Genomic DNA, 26,932 nt, shown 5'->3' on the forward strand with positions numbered 1-26,932 from the left:
CTCTTGCAACCTTGAATTCTCTGTGGAATTTATAGGTTTGATTCTGGCTTTTTGCTTTTTAATGCATTTGATTTTTAGATTTCACCTGTGAGTAAAATCATGTGACATTTGCCTTTCTCAGTGTGACTTATGATACTTAGCATAATATCCTCTAGTTCCATCCCTGTTGATAATGGCAAGAACTCATCCTTTTATATGGCTGAATACATGTTTATATACATACACACACCACATATTTCTTATTCATTCATCTATCAGTGGACACTTAAGTTACCTCCATATCTTGCTATTGTAAATCATGCTGCAGTAAACATAGGAATGCACGTATCTTTTTGAATTAGTGGTTTTTTTTTTCCTCCTTTGGATAAATACCCTATAGTAGAAATACTAAATCATACGGAATTAATATTTTAACCTGTAAAGGCACGTCCATGCTTTTTTTTTTACAGTGGCTGTACCAAATCATATTCCAACCAACAGTGTACAAAATTTCCTTTTTCTACATAATCTCACTGATAACTTATTTTTGGTCTTTGTTTCTGTCTTTTCTGATAGGTGTAATATATTTTATGGTGGTTTTGGCTTGCATTTCCCAGATGATCGGTGATTTGGGCATGTTTTCATGAGTCTTGGCCTTCTGTAGGTCTTCTTTGGAAAAATACCTATTCATTTCCTTTGACCATTTTTTAATTGCGTTTCTTTTTTACTGTTTTCATCATATATTTTGGATACTAAAACCTTATCAGATATATCATGACTCATTTCCTGTTCAGTACATTGCCTTTGCATTGTGTTGATGGTTTCCTTCAGTGTGCAAAAATTTTAATTTTTCATGTAGTCCCAATAGTTTGTTTTGGCTTTATAATAATATTACTCTTGCTAGAGGAGATAAATCTAGCAAAATGTTGCTTTGGCCAATGTCAAGGGAAGTTACCACCTATGCTCTATCTATCCTAGGATGTTTATGCTTTCAGGTCTCATGTTTAGCTCTTTAATTCATTTTGAGTGTATTTTTGTGTATAGTGTAAGAAAGCGGTCCAGTTTCTTTATTTTACATGCAGTTACCCAGTTTTTTGAGCACGTTTTATTGGAGAGACTTGTCTTTTCCCTATTCGCATGTTCGTGCCTCTTTTAGAGGCATATGTTAATTGGCCAAATAATTATAGGTTTATTTTTGGGATTTATTCTGTTCTCTTGATCTGTATTTCTGTTTTTGACCCAGTATGGTACTCTTTTGATTACTACATATTTGTTACATATCTTAAAACCTGGGATTGTGATAGCTTTGTTTTGTTTCCTTTTTTTCTAAAGCTTGCTTTAGCTATATGAGGTCTTTTGTGGTTTGAAGACATTTTAGGATATTTTGTTCTACCTCTGTGAAAATATATTTTGATTTCATTATATTTCTTTAAATCTGTAGATTGCTTTGGGTAGTGAAGGTATTTTAACCATATTTATTCTTCCAGTCCTATGAGTATGGAATGTTTTTCCATTTCTTTGTCTCCTCTTCAACTTTTTTAGGGTTCTCTGTTTAGTGTTTTTTGTTCTGTGTTTTTCAGAATTCAGGACTTTCAGGCTAAGTTTATTCTTAGGTGTTGTATAGGTTTGGGTTGCAATTGTAAATTGAATTATTTTCATAATTTATATTCTACTTTGTTATTAGTTACAAACAGTGCAATTTTATGGGTATTGATTTTGTGTCTTGGCACTTACCTAATTCACTAATTACTTCTAATCATTTTTGGTGGAGGCTTTAGGATTTTCTTTCTTCATTACCAATTTGGGTGCCTCTTATTTTCTTTTCTTTTGTGATTGCTGCAGCTAGAATGTCTTTTTTTTTTTTTAATTTTTTTAACGTTTATTTATTTTTGAGACAGAGAGAGAGAGAGCATGAACAGGGGAGGGTCAGAGAAAGAGGGAGACACAGAATCCGAAACAGGCTCCAGGCTCTGAGCTGTCAGCAGAGAGCCCGATGCGGGGCTCGAACTCATGAATCTTGAGATCATGACCTGAGCTGAAGTCGGATGCTTAACCAACTGAGCCACCCAAGCGCCCCTGCAGCTAGAATTTCTTATGTTAGGCTAACTAAAAGTGTTGAGCTCCTAGCTGCCTAGAAGAAAAGCTTTGTTTTTCCCTATTCAGTGTGTTGATAGCTGTGTTTTTTCATAGATGATGTTTTATATTGAAGTATGTTCTCTTTAAACTGACTTTCTTGGGAGTTTTTTTCATAAATACATATTGAATTTTGTCAGAATTTTATGCATCTATTGAGGCAATCATACGATTTTTTTCGATCAATTTTTGATGTGTTGGGTATGACATTGACTGATTGCAAATATTGAACTATACTTGCATCTCTGGAGTTAATCCTTCCTAATTGTAGTAAATGATGTTTTTAATGTTTTATTGAAGGTAGTTTGCTAATGTTTTGTTGAGGGTTTTTGCCTCTGTTTATCAGGTATATTGGCCTGTAGTTTTCTTTTTTTGGAGTGTCTTTGGTTTGCATGTCAGGGTAAACCTGGCCTCATAGGATGAATTTGGAAGCATTTCTTCCTCGTACGTGTTTTTTTTTTTTGGGGGGGGGGCATAGTTTGAGAGTAGATATTAACTATTATTTAAATGTCTGGTAGAATTCCCCTGTGAATCCATCTGATCCTGGGATTTTAATTTTTGGTAACTTTTAATTAACAGTTCAATTTCATTACTACTACTTGGGCTGTTAAGATTTTCTGTTTCTTCCTGATTCAGTCTTGGAAGATGTTTTTAGGAATGTATCCATTTGCTCTAGGTTGTTCATTTTGTTGGGATTTTTTCATAACATTCTCTTATAATTCTTTATATTTGTGTCGTATAAGTTCTGTTTTGTTTCTCATGTTATATATTGGGTCCATTTTCTCTCTCCTATGCTCTCTTTCCCTTTTTGGTGAGCCTGGGTAAGGGTTTATCAATTTTGTTTATATTTTCAAGGATCCAGGCGTGGATTTACTTATTTAAACTTTCTGCTGTTTTCATAGTCTTTATTTTACTGATTCTGGTCTGCTTTATTTGTTTATTTGAGCTTTTTCTTATTTATTGAGGTAGTCTTGTGTTGCTATATATTTCCCTCTTAATACAGCTTTTGCTGTGTTCAAAAGATTTTGGATCATTTTGGTTTCATTTTCATTTGTTGTCACATATTTTTGTATATCTTCTTTGATTACTCTGTTGACACATTTAGTATCCTCTTGTTTAACTTTTGTGTGTTTGTGCTTGTGCCAGTTTTTTTTCTTGTGATTGCTTTCTGGTTTTATCTTGTGGTTGGAAAAGTGGCATGATGTAATTTCAGTCATTTTAAATTTATTGAGAGGTGTTTTGTGGCCTAACATCTGTGTATTCTGGAGAATGTTCAATGTGCCCTTGGAAATAAGGTGTGCTCTGTTATTTGGGGGTGGAATGTGCTTAATACATCTTTTAAAGTCCATCTGATTCAGTCTGACATTGTTTTCTTACTGATTTTCTTCTTGGATGATCTTTCTATTGATGTAAGTGGGTGTTGAAGTCACCTACTATATTGAATTGCCATCAGTTTGTCTTTATGTCTGTTAATATTTGCTTTTTGTATTCAAGTGCTTCATTGTTGCGTGCATAGATATTTTCAATTGTTACGTGCTCTTATTAGGTTGATCCCTTTATCATTATGCGATGCACTTTTTTTCTTTTGCTGTAGTCTTTGTTTAAAGTCTGTTTGGTCTAGGGCACCCCAGATGGCTCAGTCAGTTAATCTTTCAACCTAGGCTCAGTTCATGATCTCACTGTTCAGGGGTTCGAGACCCGCGTTGGGCTCTGTATTGACAGCTCAGAGCCTGCAGCTGGCTTTGGATTCTGTGTTCCCCTCCCCCCCGCCCTCTCTGTCTCTGCCCCTCCCCGACTTGTGCTCTGTCTCTCTTTGTCTCTTAAAAATAAATAAACATTAAAAAACTGTAAAAACGATAAAAAAAAAATAAAGTCTATTTCATCTGATATTAGTATTTCTACCCAGGCTTATTTTTGCTTCTATTTGTATAATTATTTTTTCCCAGCACTTCACTTACAGTCTGTATGTATCTTTAGGATTGAAATGACTCTTTTCTAGGCAGCATATGGACTAACCTTTTTAAATTCATTTTGCAACCCTTTGTCTTTTGATTGGAGTGCTTACACTGTTTACATTTAAAGTAATTATTGACAGAGATACCTGGGTGGCTTAATCATTTAAATATCTGATTCTTGATCTCCTCTCAGGTTTTGGACATAGTCATGAGTGCAAGCCCTGCATTGGTCTCTGAGCTTGGCATGAAGCCTATTTTACTTACTAGCTAACTAAGTTTATTGATACCTTTGTATCTGTTGCTATTTTTATTAGTTTCTTGATTTTTTTTTTTTTTTTTTTAGTTTTTCTCTGTTTCTGTTTTCTTGTCTTGTGCTCTTTGTGATTGGCGAATTTTTGTAGTGATATATTTGCCTTTCTTTTCTCTTTATTTTTTTTGTATCTCTCATAGGTTTGTAGTTTGTGGTTACAAAGAGGTGTACTATAAGGTCCTATGTAAGTAGAAGTCTGTATTAATTTTATAGTCATTTAAGTTGAAACACATTAATTTTTTTTTATTTTTACCTGTCTCTTACCATTGTCCATTCGTTCTCCAACATTGTCATATGTTATGTGTTTTAATTCAGCGTCTACTTATAGCTGTTTTTTTTTTTTTCACTGAAAGAAGCCTGCTTAACGTTTCTCGTATGGCTGGCTTTGTGGTGATAAACTCATTTGTTTGGCAAATTCTGTCTCTCCTTCAAATCCAAATTATAATCTTGCTGGGGAAAGTATTCTTGATCGTAGTTGTTTTGTTTTGATTTCCCTTCAGCACTTTGAATATATCATGCCACTACTTTATGGCCTGAAAAACCTGTTGAAAAATCTGCTGGTTAGCCTTGTTAGTTTTCCCTATATTACAGGTAACTTTTCATTTCTATATTGCTGCTTTTGACATTTTCGCTTTATCTTTATTTTTTGATATTTCAATTATTATGTGTGTGGTATAGAGCTTCTTTGGCTCATCTTTGTGTGAGCTTTTTGGATTTGGAACCTGTTTAATTCCTTATGTGAGAAAATGTTTCTGGTATTATTTTGTTCAAGTAAGATTAACACACCTCTCTCTCACATTCTTCTCTGAAACCCCAATAATGTAAATGTTTGTTCCCTTGATATTGTCCATCCAAGATATATCTTAATCTATACTCATTTTTAAAATCTTCTGTCTTTTTGCTGTTCAGCCTGAATGTTTTCCATTACTTTCTTAGATCACTGGTACATTCTCCTAACTCCTCTGATCTACTGTTGATTCCCTGTCATGTTTTTGTTTTTTAGTTTCATTTATTGTATTCTTCATTTTTGATTGCCTCTCTTTAATATTTTCTGTCTCCTTACCGAGTCTCACTGAAATCTTTCACTGTTCTTTTGCAGCACCATGAGAATCTTTATGATCATTACTTTAAATTCTTTATCAGGCATATTGCTTTTCTCCATTTCATTTGGTTGTTCTTCTGAAATTTTGTTGTTCATTCTGTTGGATAACGTTTCTCTGTCTTTGCATTCTGCTTGACTTTCTGTGTTTGTTTTTTGTATTTGGTGGAACAACCACTTCTTTTATTTTTTTTCTTTTGAATAGTTCCTTCTAATCTTGAAGAAATGGTCTTCTGTATAGTTGTCCCTCATGTAGACTGTGTAGTTGTTGACTTTTGCTGGCTGGCTAGAGCTATAATTTGCATGATTTGTAGTGGCACCCCAAAAGAACTACCATAGCTGATTTGGTCACAGATCCGTGTGGCCTCTAGGCTCTCCACACACTGGGTGTCCTCACAGAACAGCAAAAACTAAAGTGGGTCAAAGCCAGGTGTCCTATGGCTCTACAACCAGAGGGCTCCTTAGCATGATAGCTGAATATGAAGTAGGTGTTATTTGGAATGTAGCAGGACCCTCTGTATTAAATCCACCCTCACAAGACAGCTGAATTTGAGATTCGTCCTCGGGAACTCTGTGCAGGGGATGCCTTTGCAGTTCTGCTGTAGCTAAAGCATTGTACAGGCAGGCCATGATGTTCTTGAGCTCTCAGCACAGAGGGTGCCCTAGTTAGATTGCTGAAACTAAATTGGGGTGGGGGATTTTCTACACACAGAAAGTACTTTGGCAGGATCACTGAAGTGGATGTAGACTTGAGTATGCCAGGACTTTTCCACACAGACGGTGTACTCTTATGGTGACTGGAACTGTTGCTGGCACAGGCTGAGGTTCTGGGGCACTTTGTGCTTAATGGGACAGCTGGACCTGTAGCAGACATTAGCTGAGAGGTCCCAGAGTGCCCCCGCCACCAGTAATTCCCTTGAAATCCACTTGAAGTGTAAGTGGTGCATGTCCTGGAGTATTCAGTGGTGCTTTGCTACAGTTTCACCTTTTCACGAAGTCTAGAAGTGTAGTAAGAATTAACCAGGAATATTCCAATATTCCTTTTGTAGGATGGCTGGGACTGGTATGGGTTGTTTCCCTGGGGCTCACTCAGGCAACAGACTAGTTAGGGTACCCTGGCAGCACTGTTATGTGCTCTCAAGATGGAGGGGGAGTATAGACATATCTGTCAACCTCTCCTCCCCGGAGAAAATTCTAGTAGGTCCACTTGCTATTTGGAGGAGTTCTAAGGGTGGTTCTCTAGTGCTAGTTGCTCTTTTAAACCACTGGATTTTAATTTTGTTTTTGTTTTTGTGTTTTAATATACCCAAGTGTGACTATGTCTGGAAATAGACTAGTTTAGACCTGGAGTTTGCTAAAGCAGTAAGCTTGTTATGGCATCCCTACTCATCTCTGGTTTGCACTTTCAAAGTGGGATGTAAACCATGTTTCTGTCCAGTTTCTCTGACCCAGAAGGAGTTTTAGCAAGTCCTCTGCCATTTGGCAGGGTTCTAGGGCTGTCTCTGTTATAAACTAGTTGTTGTTTAAAACTGCAGCTGTGTTCTGTGCCCAAAGAGGTTCTGTTTAATTTTTCTTTCCCCAACAAGGGATGATGGGGAAGAAACCCCATGCCTCTCTTTGAGAGTCCTTTCTCTGTTTGGTGTTACCAGGCCAAAAAACAATATCAAAGCCTAGTATTCAGGAGAACAAGCCTTATTTGTAATGGCCACAGCATGGAAAAGTGAGAACTGAGTTCACAAGTCAACTTCTCTTTTATGGTGAATTTGGGGTAGAATTTTATATCTACGTTTCTTGGAAACATTTTTCTAGATGTGTCTTTTGAGGCAGGGGGAACAAAAGCAAAAATAAACTATTGGGACGTCATCAAATTAACAAGATTTTGCAAAGCTACTGAGTGGGAGAAGTAATTTATAAACCTTCATATGTTTGTTAATGATATGTACAGTAAGGGGTTAATATCTAAAGTATGTAAAATAAAAGTATGTAAGGAATTATGCAACTCAAACTCTACAACTCAACACCAAAAAAGCAAAGAATACAAATAAAATATGAGCAGAAGAACATTTTTCCAAAGGAGACGTACAGATGATTAACAAACACATGAAAAAAGTCTGAACATCAGTCATCATCAGGGAAGTGCAAATCAAAACCAAAAATCAATTAGAGATCACCTCTTACCTGTCAGAATGGGTAAAATCAAACACACAAGAAACAACAAATATTGACAACGAGGTGGGAAAAAGAGAATGCTCAGGCAGTGTTGATAGAAATGCAAACATACATCCATTATGGAATTTCCTCAAAAAATTAAAAGTAAAATTACTCAAGGAGGCATGGAAGATGGTGTAGGAGGATGGTGGGCTCACCTCGTCTTGCTGATCATTTAGATTCCACCCATTTCTGCCTAAATAACCCAGAAAACCACCAGAAGACCATCAGAATGGACTCGCCAGAGCCAAGCATAGACAAGAGGCCCACAGAAGAGGGTAGGAAGGGCAGAGAGGCAGTGCGCGTCACAGGGCCTGGCGGGAAGGAGCTGAGGTGGTAGAGGGGCAGCTCGCCCAGCGAGGTAGAGCCCCCGAAGTCTGCCATGCAAAAGCAGAAAGGTCAGAATCTGTGATTTCTGACAGCCAGTGGAACTTAACATCTGGAATGTTAAAACGCAACAGCTCTGCTCTCGGAGAGCGGGGAGGACGAGAGGACGCTGGGAGGGAGAGTTGTTGAGGCCCAGAAGACAGAGCTGAGCTCGGCCTGAGAACAGAGGTGGTGGCCAGCACCATTTCCCTATTCCCATCCCCCAGATGAAATTCCAGAGGAAACCAGCTCGCGTCACTGAACTTGATTGCACCGCGCAGAAAGCCCAACGCTGTGCTTCTGTGGATCCATCCCTCCAGTGGGCCTGCCTCCATTCCAGTGCTGCAGGGCCCCTCCCTCCTGGGACCACCAGTGGCAAAACTAGCTTAGCCTGTCCCTCCTGCTGTTGTGAACGTTGCAGATCCACCCCCACTAATGCATCCTTGGCCAGATTCCATGGAACCAGCACCACAAGCCTGGCAGTGTGCAAGTAGCTCAGACAGGAGCTGGACAGCTCACTGGACAAGTAGCCCAGACAACAGCAAGACACACCACTGCACACTGAATACTACCCCTGGGGCAGAGGAAGATAAAGAACACACCAGTCTGACTGTGGCCCAAGTGGTGGGCTGGGGGCCGACTTCAGGTCTGACTGTGGCCCCACCCACCAAAAGTTACTCCGGACAGCACAGGGTAAGTTCCATGAAATTTTGAACTACCAGGGGAACTACCCAAAATGACAAAACGGAAGTACTCTCTTCAAAAGAAACTCAGGAAGTAGCGACAGCTAACAAGTTGATCAGAAACTGATTTAAGCAATATAACTGAACAAGAACTTAGAATAATAGTCATAAAATTAATCACTGGGCTTGAAAAAAGCACAGAGTACATCAGAGAATCTATGGCTACAGAGATCAAGGGACTAAGAAATAGTTGTGAGGAACTAAAAAATGCTATAAATGAGGTGCAAAATAAAATGGAGGCGGCCATAGCATGGATTCAAGCCGGAGAGGAGACAATAGGTGAATTAGAAGATAAAAATATGGAAAAAGAGGAAGCTGAGAAAAAAAAAAATCCAGGAGTATGAGGGGAGAATTAGAGAACTAAGTGATGCAGTCAAATGGAACAATATCCCTTCGTAGGAATTCCAGAAGAAGAAGAAGAGAGAGAGAGAGAGAGAGAGAGAGAGAGAGAGAGAGAGAGAGAGAGGGGGGCTGAAGGTGTACTTGAACAAATCATAGCTGAGAACTTCCCTGATCTGAGGAAGGAAAAAGGCACTGAAATCCAAGAGGCACAGAGAACTCCCTTCAGATGTAACTTGAATTGATCTTCTGCATGACATATAGTGAAACTGGCAAAAAACAAGGATAAAGAGAAAATTCTGAGAGCACCTAGGGATAAACGGGCCTTAAACATACAAAGATAGACACATAAGAGTAGTAGTAGACCTGTCTACTGAAACTTGGCCAGCCAGAAAGCAATGACAGGAAATCTTCAATGTGGTGAACAGAAAAAATATGCCCTCAAGAATCCGTTATCCAGCAAGTCTGTCATTCAGAATAGAAGGAGAGAGAAAGGCTTTCCCAAACAAACAAAAACTGAAGGAACTCATCTTCACTAAACCAGCCCTGCAAGAGATCCTAAGCGGGACTCTGTGAGTGAAATGTTGCAAGGACCACAAAGTTCCAGAGACATCACTACAAGCATGAAACCTACAGACATAACAGTGACCCTACACCCGTATCTTTCAAGATTAACACTGAATGTAAATGGACTAAATGCTCCGACAAAAAGACATAGAGTATCAGAATGGATAAAGAAACAAGACTCATCTATTTGCTGTCTACAAGAGACTCATTTTAGACCTGAGGACACCTCCAGATTGAAAGTGAGGGATGCAGAACTATCTATCATGCTACTGGAAGACAAAATAAAGCTGGAATAGCCATACGTATATCAGACAAACGAGACTTTAAATTAAAGGCTGTAACAAGAGATGAAGAAGGCCATTATATAATAATTACAGGGTCTATTCATCAGGAAGAGCTAACAATTAGAAGTGTCTACGGACTGAATGTGGAAGCCCCCAAATACATAAAACAGTGAATCACAAACATAAGCAAACTTATTGATAAGAAAGTGGTAATTTCAGGGGACCTTAATACCCACTTACAACAATGGATAGATCATCTAGACACAGGATCGATAAAGAAACAAGGGTCCTGAATGATACATTGGATCAGATACACTTGACAGAAATATTTAGATCTCTGCATTCCAAACCAACAGAATATACGTTCTTCTCGAGTGCACATGGAACATTCTCCAAGTTAGATCACTTACTGGGTCACAAAATAGCCCTTCATAAGTATAAAAGAATTGAGATCATACCATGCATACTGTCAGACCACAAGGCTATGCAACCTGACATCAACCACAGTTAAAAGTCTGGAAAACTGCCAAAGGCATGGAGGTTAAAGAACACCCTACTAAAGAATGAATGTGTCAACTAGGCAATTGGAGAAGGAATTGAAGAATATATGGAAACAAATGAAATAAAAATACAACAGGCCAATGCTTTGGGATGCAGTGAAGGCAGTCCTGAGAGGAAAATACATTGCAGTCCAGGCCTATCTCAAGAAACAAGAAAAATCCGCAATACAATGTCTAATAGCACGCCTAAAGGAAATAGAAGCAGAATAGCACAAAGACACCCCAAACCCAGAAGCAGAAGAGAAAGTATAAAGATCAGAGTAGATGTAAGCAATATGGAATCTCAAAAAACTGTAGAGCAGATCAATGCAAACAAGAGTTGGTTTTTGAAAAAATAAACAAAATTATTAATTCTCTAGCCAGGCTTCTCAAAAAGAAAAGGGAGATGACCCAAATAGATACAATCATGAATGAAAATGGAATCATTACAACCAATCCTTCAAATACAAGCAGTTATCTGGGAATACTATGAAAAATTATATGACAACAAACTGGATAACCTGGAAGAAACAGACAAACTCCTAAGCACCCACACAATTCCAAAACTCAAACAGGAAGAAATAGAAGACTTGAACAGACCCATAACCAGTGAAGAAATTCAATCAGTTATCAAAAATCTCCCAACAAAGAAGAATCCAGGAGCAGATGGCTTCCCTGGGGAATTAAACCAGACATTTAAAGCAGAGAATATACCTACCCTTCTCAAGCTTTTCCAAAAACTAAGGAAGGAAAACTTCCAGACTCATCCTATAAAGCCACCAATACGTTGATTCCCAAACCAGAGACCCAGCAAAAAAAGAGAACAACAAACCAGTATCCCTGATGAATATGGATGCAAAAATTCTCAATAAGATACCAGCAGGTTGAACTCAACAGCATATGAAAAGAATTATTTACCATGATCAAGTGGGATTCATTACTGGGCCTCAGGGCTGGTTCAACATTTGCAAGTCAGTGTGATACATCACATTAACAAAAGAAAAGAAAAGAACCATAGGATCCTGTCAATCGATGCAGAAGCAGCATTTGACAAAATTCAGCATCCTTTCTTAATACAAACCCTCAAGAATGTCGGGATAGAAGGAACGTACTTAAACTTCATAAAAGCCATTTATGAAAAGCCCTAAGCTACTGTCATCCTCAGTGGGGAAACACTGAGAGCTTTTCCCCCTGAGATCAGGAACACAACACGGATGTTCAGTCTCACCGCTGTTGTTTAACATAGTGTTGGAAATGCTAGCATCAGCAATCAGACAACAAAAGGAAATGAAAGGCATCAAAATTGGCAAAGATGAAGTCAAGCTTTCACTTTCCACAGATGACATATTATATGTGGAAAACCTGATAGACTCCACCAAAAGTCTCCTAGAACTGATAAATGAATTCAGCAAAGTCGCAGGAAACAAAATTAATGTACAGAAATAAGTTGCATTCTTATACAGTAATAATGAAGCAACAGAAAGACAAATAAAGAAACTATCCCATTCATGATTGCAGCAAGAAGCATAAAATATCTACGAATAAACCTAACCAAAGATGTAAAAGATGTGTATGCTGAAAACTTTAGAAAGCTTATGAAGGAAATTGAAGATGATACAAAGAAATGGAAAAACATTCCATGCTCATGGATTGGAATAATAAATATTATTAAAATGTCAATACTACCCAAAGCGATCTACACATTCAATGCAATCCCAGTCAAAATTGCACCAGCATTCTTCTCAAAGCTAGAACAAAGGACCCTAAAAATGTATGGAACCGCAAATTACCCCAAATATTATAGTAATATTAAAGAAAATAACCAAAGTGGGAGCCATCACAATCCCAGACTTTAGCCTCTATTACAGAGCTGTAATCATCAAGAGAGTAGGGTATTGGCACAAAAACATGCATAGACCAATGGAATACAATAGAAACTCCAGAATTAGACCCAAAAAAGTATGGCCAGCTAATCTTTGACAAAGCAGGAAAGAATATCCAATGGAAAAAAGACAGTTTTTTTTAACAAATGTTGCTGGGAGAACTCGACAGCAGCATGCGGAAGTATGAAACTAGGACAGTTTCTTACACCATTCACAAAAATAAACTCAAATTGGAGGAAGGACCTGAGTGTGAGAGAGGACACCATCATAACCCTGGAGGAAAAAGCAGGAAACAACTTCTTTGACCTCAGCTGCAGCAATTTCTTACTCTACATGTCTCTAAAGACAAGGGAATTAAAAGCAAAAATGAACTATTGGGACTTCATCAAAGTAACAAGGTTCTGCAATGCAAAGAAAACAATCAACAAAACTAAAAGGCAACCGAGAGAATGGGGAAAATATTTGCAAATGGTGTATTGGATAAAGGGTTAGTATCTAAGTCTGTAAAGAACTTACCAAACTCCACACCCAAAAAACAAATAATCCAGTGAAGAAATGGGCAGAAAACGTGAATAGACACTTTTCCAATGAAGAAATCCAGATGGCCAACAGGCACATGAAAAGATGCTTAACATCACTCCTCATCAGGGAAATACAAATCCAAACCACACTGAGATATCACCTCACACCAGAGTGGCTAAAATGAACAAATCAAGAGACTATAGATGCTGGAGAGGATGTGGAGAAACGGGAACCCACTTGCACTGTGGGTGGGAATGCAAACTGGTGCAGCCACTCTGGAAACAGTGTGGAGGTTCCTCATAAAATCAAACATAGATCTACGCTATGATCCAGCAATAGCACTGCTAGGAATTTACCGAAGGGATATAGGAGTGCTGGTGCATAGGGGCACTTGGCACCCCAATGTATATAACAGCACTTTCAACAATAGCCAGATTTTTGAAAGAGCCTAAATGTCCATCAACTGATGAATGGCTAAAGAATATGTGGCTTATATATACAATGGAATACTACATGGCAATGAGAAGGAATGAAAATACGGCCTTTTGTAGCAGCATAGATAGAACTGGAAAGTGTTATGCTAAGTGAAATAAGTCATACAGGAAAGACAGATACTATATGTTTTCACTCTTATGTGGATCCAGAGAAAGTTAACAGAAGACCATGGGGGAGGGGAAGGAAAAATAAAGTTAGAGAGGGAGGGAGCCAAACCATAAGACACTCTTAAAAACTGAGAATAAACTGAGGGTTGATCAGGGTGGAAGGGAGAGGAATGTGGGTGATGGGCATTGGGGAGGGCACCTGTTGGGATGAACACTGGGTGTTGTATGGAAATCAATTTGACAATAAATTTCATATTAAAAGTAACAAAATAAAATAAAATTACTATATGAACTAGGAATTCCAGTGTTGTCTTTACCCTACAAATTCGGAAAGATTTATGCACCTCTGTGTTTATTTATGTTTATTTCTGCATTATTTACAACAGTCAAGATACAGAAGCAACTGGAGGGTCCATCAATAGATGAATGGGTAATGATGTGACACACATAAACACCTACACGTGAATGTTATTCTGCCATAAAAAAGAACGAAATCTTGCCATTGCAACCATATAAACGGAGCTAGAGTGTAAAATGTTAACGTGAAATAAGAGAAACGTGAAATAAGAGAAAGACAAATACCATATGATTTCCACAAGTTATATGAGGAATTTAGGATACAAAGCAAATGAACAAAGAAAAAAAGAGATTCTTCATCAGAGAGAATATTCTGATGGTCACCAGTGAACAGTTCAGTGGAAGAATGGGTGAAATTGGTGAAGGGGATAAAGGAGTACACTTAATGTGATTAGCACTGAATAGTGTATAGAATTGTTGAATCATTATGCAATACACCTGAGACTAATTTAACACTGTGTTAGTTATACTGGAATTTTAAAGAATTACAGATAACATTAAAAAAAAAAATTCCCCTTGATTTCTTCTTTAGTCCATAGTTTGTTTTTTTTTCCTTAAGGAATGTGTAGCTAATTCCCATCTATTTGTAAGTTTGCAAGCTTTACAGTTGTTGATATATTGTTAATAATCATTGTGATCAAATAGTACTTGATATGTCAGTCTTACTAAATTTGCTAAAATGTGTTTGTGGTCTATCATATCGTCCTGAAAAATATTCTATATGTATTTGAAAGAAATGTGTAATATACTACTGTGGATGGAATGTATTTTTCAAGGTCAGTGTTTTCCTCTCAGTGTTCTGTTTGTATGATTTATTCACTGCTGGAAGTGGTTTTGAAGTGCACACTATTATTATTTATTATATCTTATTCTCTGTTTTCCTTTAGTATCTATTTTTTCCTTCAGATCTCTATTTACCTAATATATGTAAATGATCTGATCAATCTTGAATGTGTATATATTTGTCAATGTTGTATCTTCTTAATGACTTGTCTACTTTATCATTATCTGACACTGATTGGTTTCTTGTTACCATATTGGCTTATTCTGTGTGTGTTGCTTGATATTAATATAGCTACTTTGTCTTTCTTTTGGATTCCTGTGTATGGAATAACTCCACTTAATATTGTATCTAAGTCTTTAAATTGAATGGAATCTCTTGAAGGCAGAAAATAATTGGGTCTTATTTTCAATCTCTTCCACTTTGTAGATTCGAAAATTCAATCCATCTATATGCTGTTTATTGATACATACTAACTAATGCCATCTTGCTAATTGTTTCTGGTAGTGCTATAGTACCATTGGTCCGTTTTTCATCTGTTACTGTCTTACCTTTGAGAATGGGTGATTTTTTACAGTTACATTGTCTGATTTTCTCTCTTTGTGAAACTAGTGTGGGTTTTTGATTAGTAGTTAATGGGCTAATATAAAATGTCTTGTAGATGTAACAGTAAATAATTCTATTGACAGTAACTTAAATTAGCATAAAACACTACCTGTTTAATCTGTCTTACTTTACTGTCATCGTCTGTCACAGATTACTCATTTGATTGGTAATTATTACAAAATTACAGTCACTGAAGTTATTTTTTTAATTTAAATTTTAGTTAACTTGCAGTGCAATATTGGTTTCAGGAGTAAAACTCAGTGATTTATAAACAACACCCAGTGCTCATCACAACTTCCATTTTAATACCCATCACCCATCTAGCCCATCTCCCACCCACATCCCTCCATCAACCCTCAGTTTGTTCTCTATGATTACATTTCTCGTGATTTGTTTCCCTCTCTTCTCTTTCTCCCCACCTTCCTATCTGGTCTTCTTTTCTATCTTAAAATCTACATATGAGTGAAATCATATGGTCTGTCTTTCTCAGAATTATTTCACTTAGCATAATACCTTCTAAGTAATGTTCCATTGTACATACATACTACATCTGTTTTCTTTTTTAATTTAAATGTTTATTTTTCAGAGAGAGAGAGAGCGCGCGCGCACAAGCAGGTGAAGGCCAGAGACAGAACGAGACACAGAATCTTCAGGCTGCAAGCTGTCAGCACAGAGCCTGACATGGGGCTTGAACTCACGAGTTGTGAGATCATGACCTGAGCCAAAGTCTGACGCTTAACCAACTGAGCCATCCAGGCACATCTGTACCACATTTTCTTTATCCTTTCTTTCATCAGTCAGTGAAATTGACTTGGGCTTTCTCCCTAGTTTGGCTTTATAATAAGCTTGGCTATAAACATAAGGTTTCATGGACCCCTTTGAATTTTTATTTTTGTATCCTTTGTATCCTTTGGGTAGTTCTATTTTTAGGTTTCTGAGGAGTTTCCATACTGTTCTCCAGAATGGCTACACAAGTTTGCTCTCCTACCAAGTGCAGGAGGGTAGTCCTTTCTCTGCATCTTCACCAACCCCTGTTGTTTCTTGTGTTAATTGTAGCCATTCTGACAGGTGTGAGGTGGTATCTCATTGTGGTTTTGATTTGTACTTCCCTGGTGATGAGAGATGTAGAACACCTTTGCATGAGTCTGTTCACCTTCTGGATGTGATCTTTGAATAGTTTGTATTGATGTCTTCTTCCCTTTTCTTAATTGAGTTGTTTGTTTTTTGGGTGTTGAGTTTGATGATTTCCTTACAGAGTTTGGATACTAACCCTCATCAGATACATCGTTTGCAAATATCCTCTCCTATTCCATTGTTGTAGACTCTGGGTCTGGAGCCCTTTCTCGTCTAGCAAGAAAGCGGGATGCAGGATTAAAATATGAGAGATGGCTAATGGCAGGGAGAAGACAAGAGCCCTGATTAAGAGTCCTTGCTCCATTTTTTTAGGATCTGAAGGCTTACAAACATTGTAATGGACATACACAAAGAGACCATGAGACTGTTAACATTAACTCATGGACATGAGGAAAAGAGGGTTTTGAAGATCTGTGGGGTTAGGGGTTTGGGCTAATACAAAACAAAACCCTGGCGCCCAGTGGCCAGGCAGAAGGTTGTTTACAGCAAACATGAGACATGGCCTCTGTTTACCTAAACTGGTTGAGGGGACAAGAAAGAGCATGCTACGTCAGGGTCAACAAGGCACCTTTGTTTTGCTAATTAGCTCTGGTCTGGGCAGCTTCACCTCACAGTGATTTATCTCCCTATTTACCTGTTTGCCTAGTTTATCTAATGTGGTCCTTCCTTCCTGAGAAAACAACTTTGTGCTATAGTACTAAATTGGGGGGCGTTTCTGCCCTGTATACCTAATCTTGTTTACCTCATATACCTTTGTTCTATATTTGGCCTTTGCCTCACCCTCTCTGTACAGGGGGCTTAGCCCCACCCTCCTTATGCTAATTACCTAATCTTATTTACCCAGACTTGGGTGTCAGCATCCTGTAGCTTTATAGTCCTTTATGCCTTGTTAATCCATCAGTGCAAGCCCAGGGAATTCCTGAGCTTATTCCCCAGGTTCCATAAGCTTCCTTTTAGTTTTGTTGATTGTTCCCTTTTGCTCTGCACAACCTTTTTATCTTGTTGAACTCCCATTAATTAGTTCCGGTTTGCTTTTGTTTTCCTTCCCTTCCCTTCCCTTCCTTTCCCTTTCCCTTTCCCTTTCCCTTTCCCTTTCCCTTTCCCTTTCCCTTTCCCTTTCCCTTTCCCTTTCCCTTTCCCTTCCCTTTCCCTTCCCTTTCCCTTCCCTTCCTGTTTCCCTTCCTTTTTCCCTTCCTTTTTCCCTTCCTTTTTCCTTTCCTTTCCTTTTTCCTTTCCTTTCCTTTTTCCTTTCCTTTCCTTTCTTTTTTCCTTTCCTTTCCCCTTTCCTTTCCCCTTTCCTTTCCCCTTTCCTTTCCCCTTTCCTTTCCCCTTTCCTTTCCCCTTTCCTTTCCTCTTTCCTTTCCTTTCCCCTTTCCTTTCCTTTCCCCTTTCCTTTCCTTTCCCCTTTCCCCTTTCCTTTCCTTTCCCCTTTCCTTTTTCCTTTCCTTTCCTTTTTCCTTTCCTTTCCTTTCCTTTCCTTTCCTTTCCTTTCCTTTCCTTTCCTTCCCTTCCCTTCCGTTCCCTTCCCTTCCCTTTTTCCTTCCCTTCCCTTTTCCCTTCCCTTCCCTTTTCCCTTCCCTTCCCTTTTCCCTTCCCTTCCCTTTTCCCTTCCCTTCCCTTTTCCCTTCCCTTCCCTTCCCTTTTCCCTTCCCTTCCCTTCCCTTTTCCCTTCCCTTCCCTTCCCTTTTCCCTTCCCTTCCCTTCCCTTCCCTTTTTCCTTCCCTTCCCTTCCCTTTTTCTTTCCCTTCCCTTTTTCCTTCCCTTCCCTTCCCTTTTTCCTTCCCTTCCCTTCCCCCTTCCCTTCCCCCTTCCCTTCCCTTCCCCCTTCCCTTCCCTTCCCCCTTCCCTTCCCTTCCCCCTTCCCTTCCTCCTTCCCTTCCCTTCCCTTCCCTTCCCTTCTCCCAACCCCATTTGTTGAAGGGACTGTCTTTTTTCCATTGGATATTCTTTCCTGTTTTGTCAAAGACGAGTTAATCATACAATTGTGGGTCTCTTTCTGGGATTTCTGTTCGATTTTGTTGATACACATGTCTGTATTTTGCGCCAGTACCATACTCTCTTGATGACAAAAACTTTGTAATCTTGAAATCTGGAATTGTGATACCTCCAGTTTTGTTTTCCTTTTTCAGGATTGCTTTGGCTATCTGGGGACTTTTCTAGTTTCATTTCTGGTGGTTTTGATAATAGCAATTCTGACAGGTGTGAGGAGATACGTCATTGTGGTTCTGATTTTCATTTCCCTGATGATGATTGATGTTGAGCCTTTTTTCCTGTGTCTCTTAACCATCTGAATTTCTTCTTTGAAGAGATATCTGTTCATGCCCTCTACCCTGTTTTTAGTTGGATGGATTGTTTGCATGTTTGTGGATACTGAGTTGTGTGAGTTCTTTATGTATTTTAGCTATTAATCCCTTACAGTTGTATCACTTGCAAATATATAAATTCCCTGAGTCAGTACAGTGTCTTTTTATTTTGTTGGTGGGGTTTTGGTTGTTGTTTGTGTTTTTAGGTTTTTTTTGTCTTTTTTTTTTTTTGCCATGGAAAAGAGTTTTAGTTTGATTTAGTTTCATTTGTTTATTTTTGCTTTTGTTCACTTTTCTGAGGAGACAGATCAAATATATGTATATACACACACATTGCTAAGACCGATGTCAGGGATTTCTTCTAGTGGTTTTCTTCTAGTAGTTTCCAGTCTTATACTTAACTCATTAATCCCCTTTTAGTTTATCTTGTATATGATGTAAGCAAGGAGTCCAGTTTCAACTTTATTTGCAAGTAGCTGTTGAGTTTTCCCAACAACATTTGTTGAAGAGCCGGTCTTTCCCCAGTGTTTATTCTTGCCTCCTTTGCCAGAGACTAATTTACCTGTGTTAACATGGGTTTATCCCTGAACTGTGTATTCCATGTATCTGTTTTTGTGCTAGTACCACCCTACTTTGATAACATATCCTTATAGTATAGTTGGAAATAAGAAAGCCTGATATCTCCAGCTTGTACTTCTTTCTCAAGATTTCTTTGATCATTCAAGGTCCTTTGTGGTTCCATATACATTTTAGGATTTTTCCCCCTAGTTTTCTAGAAGATACCATTGTTTTCAATAGAGATTGTATTGAATCTTTAGACTGCTTTGGGTGGCCAGGATATTTTAATAATATTTTTTTTTCGGTCCAGGTGCATGGTGTATCTTTCAATGTATTTGTGTCATCATCAGTTTCATTTACCAATCTTACAGTTCCTTTCCTCTGCTCCCTTTTTAGTTGGATTGCTTTTTTTTTAATGCTTACATTTATTTTATTTGTGTTTTGTGTGCAATTGTCAGTGGATTGTTTTCTATTTTTTATAGTTAACTAATATTGTATAGAACATAACACATAACTGGCTTGTAAATTGACTGAACTCATAACTTAGTTTTAATCATATTTTGCTGGAGTCCTTAGGGTTTTCTCCATATAGTATCATGTTGGTTTATGTAAATAGTGATAGTTTACTTCTCTTATAATTTGATTGCCTGTGTTTCTTTTTCTTATCTTATTGCTATGGCTAGGACTTCCAGTACTGTGTCAAGTAATAGCGGTGAGAAGGCATTCTTGTCTTATTCCTGATCTTACAGGAATAAGTTTCACCATTCAATGTGATGTTAGCTGTGTGTTTGTCATTCATGGTCTTTATTATGTTGAGGTACATTTCTCTCTATCCACCTTGTTGAGAGTTTTGGGCACAAATAAGTTTTGGATTTTATCAGATGCTTTTCCAGCCTCTGTTGATATGATCATGATTTTTGCCACTCCTTGTTTTCTTTGTCATCCATTTTAAAAATATTTTTCATCGCCTTTATTTTAGAGAGAGAGAGAGAGAGAGTGGGGAGAAGATATAAGAAGAGAGAGAGAATCTTAACCTCAACCAACTGAGACACCCACATGCCCCATCATGCATTTTCAGTGTGTTTTGTTACAGTGATTGATATGCAGATGTTGAACCACCCATCCTGAATCTCTTAAATAAATCGCACTTGATCTTTTTCTACGATTCTTTTAATGTATTGTTGCATTTGATATGATAATATATTGTTGAGGATTTTTATATCTGTATTCATCAGGAATATTGGCCTATAATCCCTCTAACTTTACAGCAAAAAACAAGTGGATAGTCTTCAAAATACAACTTTTATTGAGCTGAGCTAAATCTAAAGAGAGGCAAAACACAAGTACAGACTCACGTTAGCCTAAAAGGCAGTAACCTCTATACCTGTGGGTGTGATATTTTAACATACTGCTAAAGGCTTGATAAAATTACTATGAGATATAAAATACATGGAAATGAAGACATAGTAGGAGTTCACATTTATCCTACAGATCTCAGTAAGTGAGAACTCAGAGGAAAGGTTACACAGAAACCAGAGAGAGCTCTCCCCTACAGAACAGCCTTAAAGAGACACGCAAGTTTCACTGCAAGAAATGCCTGGACTCTTCTTTTACAAATAAAATCCTAAACCACCAGGGGGAAACAGTAAACATTTAACTTTTGACATAGTAAAGGGAAAATGTAAGAGAAAACTTCTCTTAACTATAAAGAAGTAGAAAAGTATTGTACACTTAAGCCTTTTGAAGACATTTAGCAATTGCAGTGGGATAAAATGGAATAAAAGGGGCTACCTTCAAGACACAGGCACAAAAGGCTAACTTAAGTTTGACGGTGAGTCAGAAAAACAGAATGATCCCTTCCTTCTCCATCGCTGTGCTTTAGCAAGTAAAGAGTAAGACAAATGACAGTGTTACTGCTGGGGGTAGAACAAACTGCTGGGGGGAAAACAAAAGAATTGAGAGAGATACCCAGGAATGGAAGAGTCTTGGTAGAAGTCAAGGATTAACAGGAGACATTAATTCCACCTCTGTGGTAGGGCAAAACAAAGATAAAGTAAGTTCGGATGCAGTGAAATGGCTAAGACAGGTAACATCACCTCTTCACTCAAGATGAGAAGCAGAAAAAGCTGAAAAGCTCTACCATGGTAGAAAGGAAGCCAGATGAGACGGTGCCCAGCTTCCCTAGTTGTGCAAGACTTTGGTAAAGAAATCCATCTTTTTTCCTAGTAAAAGTAAGTTTTACCTATTTTGCAAGTATTTTCAAATAACCAGCTTGTTTCACTGATTGTCTGTTTTATTCTTTATTGTGTTTGTGTCTGATCTTATTATTTCTTTCCTTCCACTGGCTTGAGTTTACTTTTCTTTTTCTGGTTTCTTACGTTATCAATTTGAGATCCCCCTCTCTCTGTTAGGTGTGCATTTATAGCCTTAAATTTCCCTCTGAGCACTGCTATGCAGCATTCCCTGGTTTTATTTTTGACTTTCTATTCTTTCTGATTCTTTTCTAAATATCTTCTGTTTCCCCTGATGATTTAGTTTTTAGTCTATTGGATATTTAAGCGTCTGCTCTTTATATCCTTGTCATTTTCTTGATTGATTGATTGTAGAAAATATTTTTAATGATTTTGCTCTCCTAAAACTTATTTTAAGTGACATTTTTTGTCCTAACATATGGTTTGTTCTGGGAAACATCCCAAGTGACCTCACAAAACTGTATTACTGCTTTGTTACCTGGTGTACTTCTTTCCTTTTTTTTTTCTAAATTTTTTTAACGTTTATTTATTTTTGAGACCGAGAGAGACAGAGCATGAACGTGGGAGGCTCAGAGAGAGGGAGACACAGAATCTGAAACAGGCTCCAGGCTCTGGGCTGTCAGCAGAGAGCCCAACGCAGGGCTCGAACTCACAGACCGCGAGATCATGACCTGAGCCAGAGCCCGCCACTTAACCGACTGAGCCACCCAGGCGCCCCTCTTTTTTTTTTTTTTTTAAAGAGAGAGCACAAGCAGCAGGAAGGGGCAAGGTAGACAGAAAGAGAGAGAGAGAATTTTAAGCAAGTTCCACATCCAGCATGGAACCAAAAGCAAATGTCAGTCTCGGGGTGAAAGGCAAGATCATGACCTGAACTGAAATCAAGTGTCAAGTGGCTAACCAACTGAGCCACCTAGGTGGCCTCAACTTTGTTCCCTTTTTTATACATGAGTAATTTTACAGCAATCCACTGACGGACATTTGGGTTATTTTGTTGCTTAGGGTGTTTTATATATGCCTGTTAAATCTATTTGCTTATAGTGTTGTTTACATCTCCTATATCTATATTAATCTTTTATCTAGATGTTCTGTGTATTATTGAAAGTGTGGTATTAAGTCTCGAATAATTATTTTCAAATATTTTCTCACATAATTCTCTCAGCATTTGTTTCATTTTATTTTGTGGCCCTTTGGTATATATATGTTTAGGATTATTTTATTTTCCTGATGAATTGAGCATTTCATCAATGTAAATATCCTTTGGTCTCTTGTAAGTTTTTTACTTACAATTGAATATATATGTGTGTATGCATATATATGTGTGTATGTACTTATATTTGTGTATCTATGTATTTATATATATCTAGACATTATATATGCATATGTATGTGTATGTATATAACTGTATATATATTCCAGTTCACAGACTCTTAACAATATAAAAAAATAAAAAATATAAAAAATAAAAAGTAATCTAGATAACAAATAAAGAACTTGATGGGGCGCCTGGGTGGCTCAGTCGGTTAAGCGTCCGACTTCGGCTCAGGTCATGATCTCACGGTCCATGAGTTCAAGCCCCGCATCGGGCTCTGTGCTGACAGCTCATAGCCTGGAGCCTGTTTCACATTCTGTGTCTCCCTCTCTCTCTGCCCCTCCCCTGTTCATGCTCTGTCTCTCTCTGTCTCAAAAATAAATAAACGTTAAAAAAAAGAACTTGAGTAGATATTTCTTGAGAGAAGTTATTCAAATGGTCCACAGACACATGAGAGAATGCTCATCATCATTGGTCTTCACATATACCTAAGTCAAAATTACAGTGAGATTCCACATTACTCCCAGATGGCTTGAATCGACAAATCAGATACAAAGAGGTTTTTAAAAGAAATATGAATCCTGTGCATTTCTGGTGTGAATATGTAGTATTGCAGCATCTGTGCAAAATAGTTTGAGATTTCTCAGTTAAACTCAGAGTGACCATTTGACTCAGCTATTCTCATTAACCATTAAAGAGAAAAAAATATATGTCCACTGAAGCTTGTCACAAGAATTTCTTGCAGAATTATCTATAGTAGCCAAAATGGAAATAACCCAGATGTCCATCATTGGATAAATGGATAAGTAAATTGTATTGTACACATACAATGAAATATTACTCATATATACAAAAGAAACAAAGTACCAATACATCCTTCAGTAAGAATTACCCTTCATTATGTATAAAAAGCATTATTTATGTGTATAGAAGTATTTTGTGTATAAAACCTTATGCTAAGTGACAGAAGGCAGACATAACAGGTCAGTTATAGTACAGTTCTTTCCATTATATTTGAAAAGTCATAAAATCCATATTTAAGAAGAGTAGTGGTAACCACATCATGAGTGAATGGGAAATGATGAAGGATTACTTAATGTGCACAGGGTGTTTTCTTGAGTGGCAAAAATGTTTTGAAACTAGAGAGAGATAGTGGTTGCACAACATTTTGAGTATGCTTAAATGCTTCCAACTGTATATTTAAAATTTTTAAACCATTTTAAAATTGTTAATTTTGTATTTTGTGATTCCACTTCAATAAAAAATGTATGTCTGAATGGTAGAAGATAAAGTAAGATAGTTTTATTAGACATAGTGTATTTAAAGCTTTACTGGTAAAACAGGAGTTGAGATCATCTTAAAAATGAGAAGTATAAAATGAGCATTTAAGAGAATGTAATGATGAAAGCACACACAGAAAATGAAGTAGTAAAAATGAAGAAAATACTGACAAATTAAAAATAAGCAACTCTTGCTTTGAGAATTTGGAAGGCTTTATTTGGAATTTGGAACCCAGAAGGCAATTCAAAAGATTCTATATTCCTGGAAACTCAGATGATTTGTTGGAGGATCACTGTTGAAGGTTTAGGATATGAATGAAAAAATATTTGCAGTTAGAAGTTCAAAATTTTTTTTTTTTTTTTTTTTAGAATATACATATAGGGTGCCTGAGTGGCTCTGTCCGTTAAGTGTCTGACTTCAGCTCAGGTCATGAGCTCATGGTTCCTGAGTTCAAACTCCCCGTAGGGCTCTGTGCTGACAGCTCAGAGCCTGGAGCCTGCTTAAGATACTGTGTGTCTCCCTCTGTCCGCCCCTCCACCGCTTGCACTCTGTCTCTCGCATTGTCTCAAAAATAAATAAGCATTTTAAAAAATTCAAAAAAATAATATACATATGAAAATTAAAAAAACAAACAAACTTCGTTACACATATCCTTTTCCAATTGCCAGAAGTTAAAATAAGAAAAGTCTCTGAAATATATGATTTAATGTAAAGTAAAATAGAAAATAAAGCTTTAGCTTGAATAAATAGAATAATTGTTAACGGAGTAATTTTATATGTACAAGATAAGTTTTACTTTGTATCTATGACATGACATTTAAATATCGTATCTTGAAACCTATAACATAGAATTGCAAGAGCGTGTTTATTACCACCGAAGTCATACAACTAACTTGTTTAAAAGAACTGCTCAAATCATAGCACGATGCTTTCCTATTAATAGCTTTTCTGGTTAAAAGGACTCTAAAATTGAGGATGACTTAATACAAACTTAAATCCAAAAAGTGTAGTATATAAAAGGTTTGCGATAGAAGCAAAAGTGAATTATATATCGTTTCTGTTACTGGTTTTACAAAAAGTGATCTTTTGAAACCTTTAATTTTCATAACAGTTTAATTATTATTGAAATTTTACGTATTGTCATTTTAACTTTTAATTATTTTCATTAGATAGAGGAACGTACCATCACCACACAGAGAGTTTTCCAAGATCGACAATATCAGATTGATGCTGCAATTGTTCGCATTATGAAGATAAGGAAAACACTTACCCACAGTGTACTTCTCTCAGAATTGTATAACCAGCTAAAATTTACACTACAGGTAAACAAATCTACCAAAAATCCAGTGGCATTGAGTACTTTTGAATAAAACCATAGGTTTATACGGTAATTTCAAGTAAAAATTTATCTGTGATATGGAGTAAAACTTGTGAGTGTGATTATCACAGGACTTAGGTCCCTTTTTGTGTTATGGTTTACTGGATTAGGTTATTAAATTTTATCAGTTTTATAAATAAAAAGTTGTAACATTTTGAAAGGTAACACAAAAAAATAGAAAAAGAAATTAGTCTCATGATCTATTTTAAGTATTTTCACTGTACCTCCATGGTTTAGATTCACTTCCTTGATGTGTCTTCTTGATGAAGTACAGTTAGAAGTTGCCTTTATTTGCACTGCTTATGAGCAAATACTTCACAGCTCCTAGCAGAGTGGCCTTTGGTCTTACTATGATAGTCCTTTGTCTATTTTTACATCTTACAACGGTTGATCTTTGTGACATTATTAAATACTACAACCTAACAAATTGTTAACAATATTTGGCAAATTACCGCTTACTTAGCCATTTTCAAAAAGTCTTTTTAAACACAATATGTAGCTAATTTGTCTGATTCTTATAGGTTAGACATTTTAATAACTTTTTTCTGCCATAATTATTAAAAATGTCAAGCTATTGGTTCGTATGTCGTCATAAAATAAAATGAAAATTGTAGTTTTGTGTATCCTAAGTAATCAAAATAGAATTGCTACAAACACTTTGATTTCTAGTCTAGTGTTTATGGCTTGGTTCACAAAGCCTGTCAGCTATGATTTTTTTCAATCCTGCTTCGTCTCATATCTTTCTCATTTTCTGACTCTTGCCAAACTCTTTACATAACGCGTGTACCTCCACTTCCTCACGGAGGGTGATAATATTAACAACTCACTCAAATGTTACTAAGACAAAAGAGTTTCCTGAAGCATATAGTAAGTGCTAAGGAATTATTAGCTGTAGCTGCTACTTTATCAATGTTGTGATTTTTAAAATTTAAAAGCTGTTTTTTCCTTTGAGGAAAAAAAAAAAAAACTCTTCGAGTTCTCTGCAGTGCTCTACACATGGCTCAACTGGGGTGCTTATTATTTAGTAAATTATAGAATTACTTTCTTTAATGTGATTTCTGGTGAGTGCAATCCGTACACCAAAACTAACCATGTGCCTAATAGAAACATCAGTGCCTAGGGTATTGGCTGTCTTCTATATTTTAGAGCCCTCCTTATGGGGAATAGTTAATGAGTATAACTTCTTTTTTATTAAAGAAATTGAAAGTATGATTTTTTACCAAAATGCATCCCAGATGCATTTTATTCTATTCTTTATGTATTAGTTGTACTTTATTCCTAGTTAGCACCTTTCTAATGTATTTCGGATTTGATTATAGTAATTTTTTTGTTAAGAAATTTATTGTTTCCTGAAAATTATGAATAATAAAAATATGAGATACAAAATGTGATATATTTAGGATGAGAGTAGAAAATAAAATGCTGTGATTTCATTTTTATTAAC

The 26,932-nt window shown here is 37.0% G+C and overlaps 1 protein-coding gene across 1 annotated transcript in view; it reads left to right on the forward strand.

Annotated features, from left to right (window-relative positions):
- Nucleotides 1–26,932, forward strand: part of LOC128773880 (cullin-4B-like) — a 137,961-nt gene that overhangs the window by 110,497 nt on the left and 532 nt on the right. Inside the window, exon 20 of the mRNA XM_053891917.1 lies at nt 25,280–25,432. Coding sequence (XP_053747892.1) covers nt 25,280–25,432 — 153 coding nt within the window. The remainder of the gene's footprint in view (nt 1–25,279; nt 25,433–26,932) is intronic.

This window comes from Panthera pardus, unplaced genomic scaffold (assembly GCF_024362965.1).
Source record: "Panthera pardus isolate Hobbes unplaced genomic scaffold, ASM2436296v1 HiC_scaffold_27, whole genome shotgun sequence".
NCBI lineage: Eukaryota > Metazoa > Chordata > Mammalia > Carnivora > Felidae > Panthera > Panthera pardus.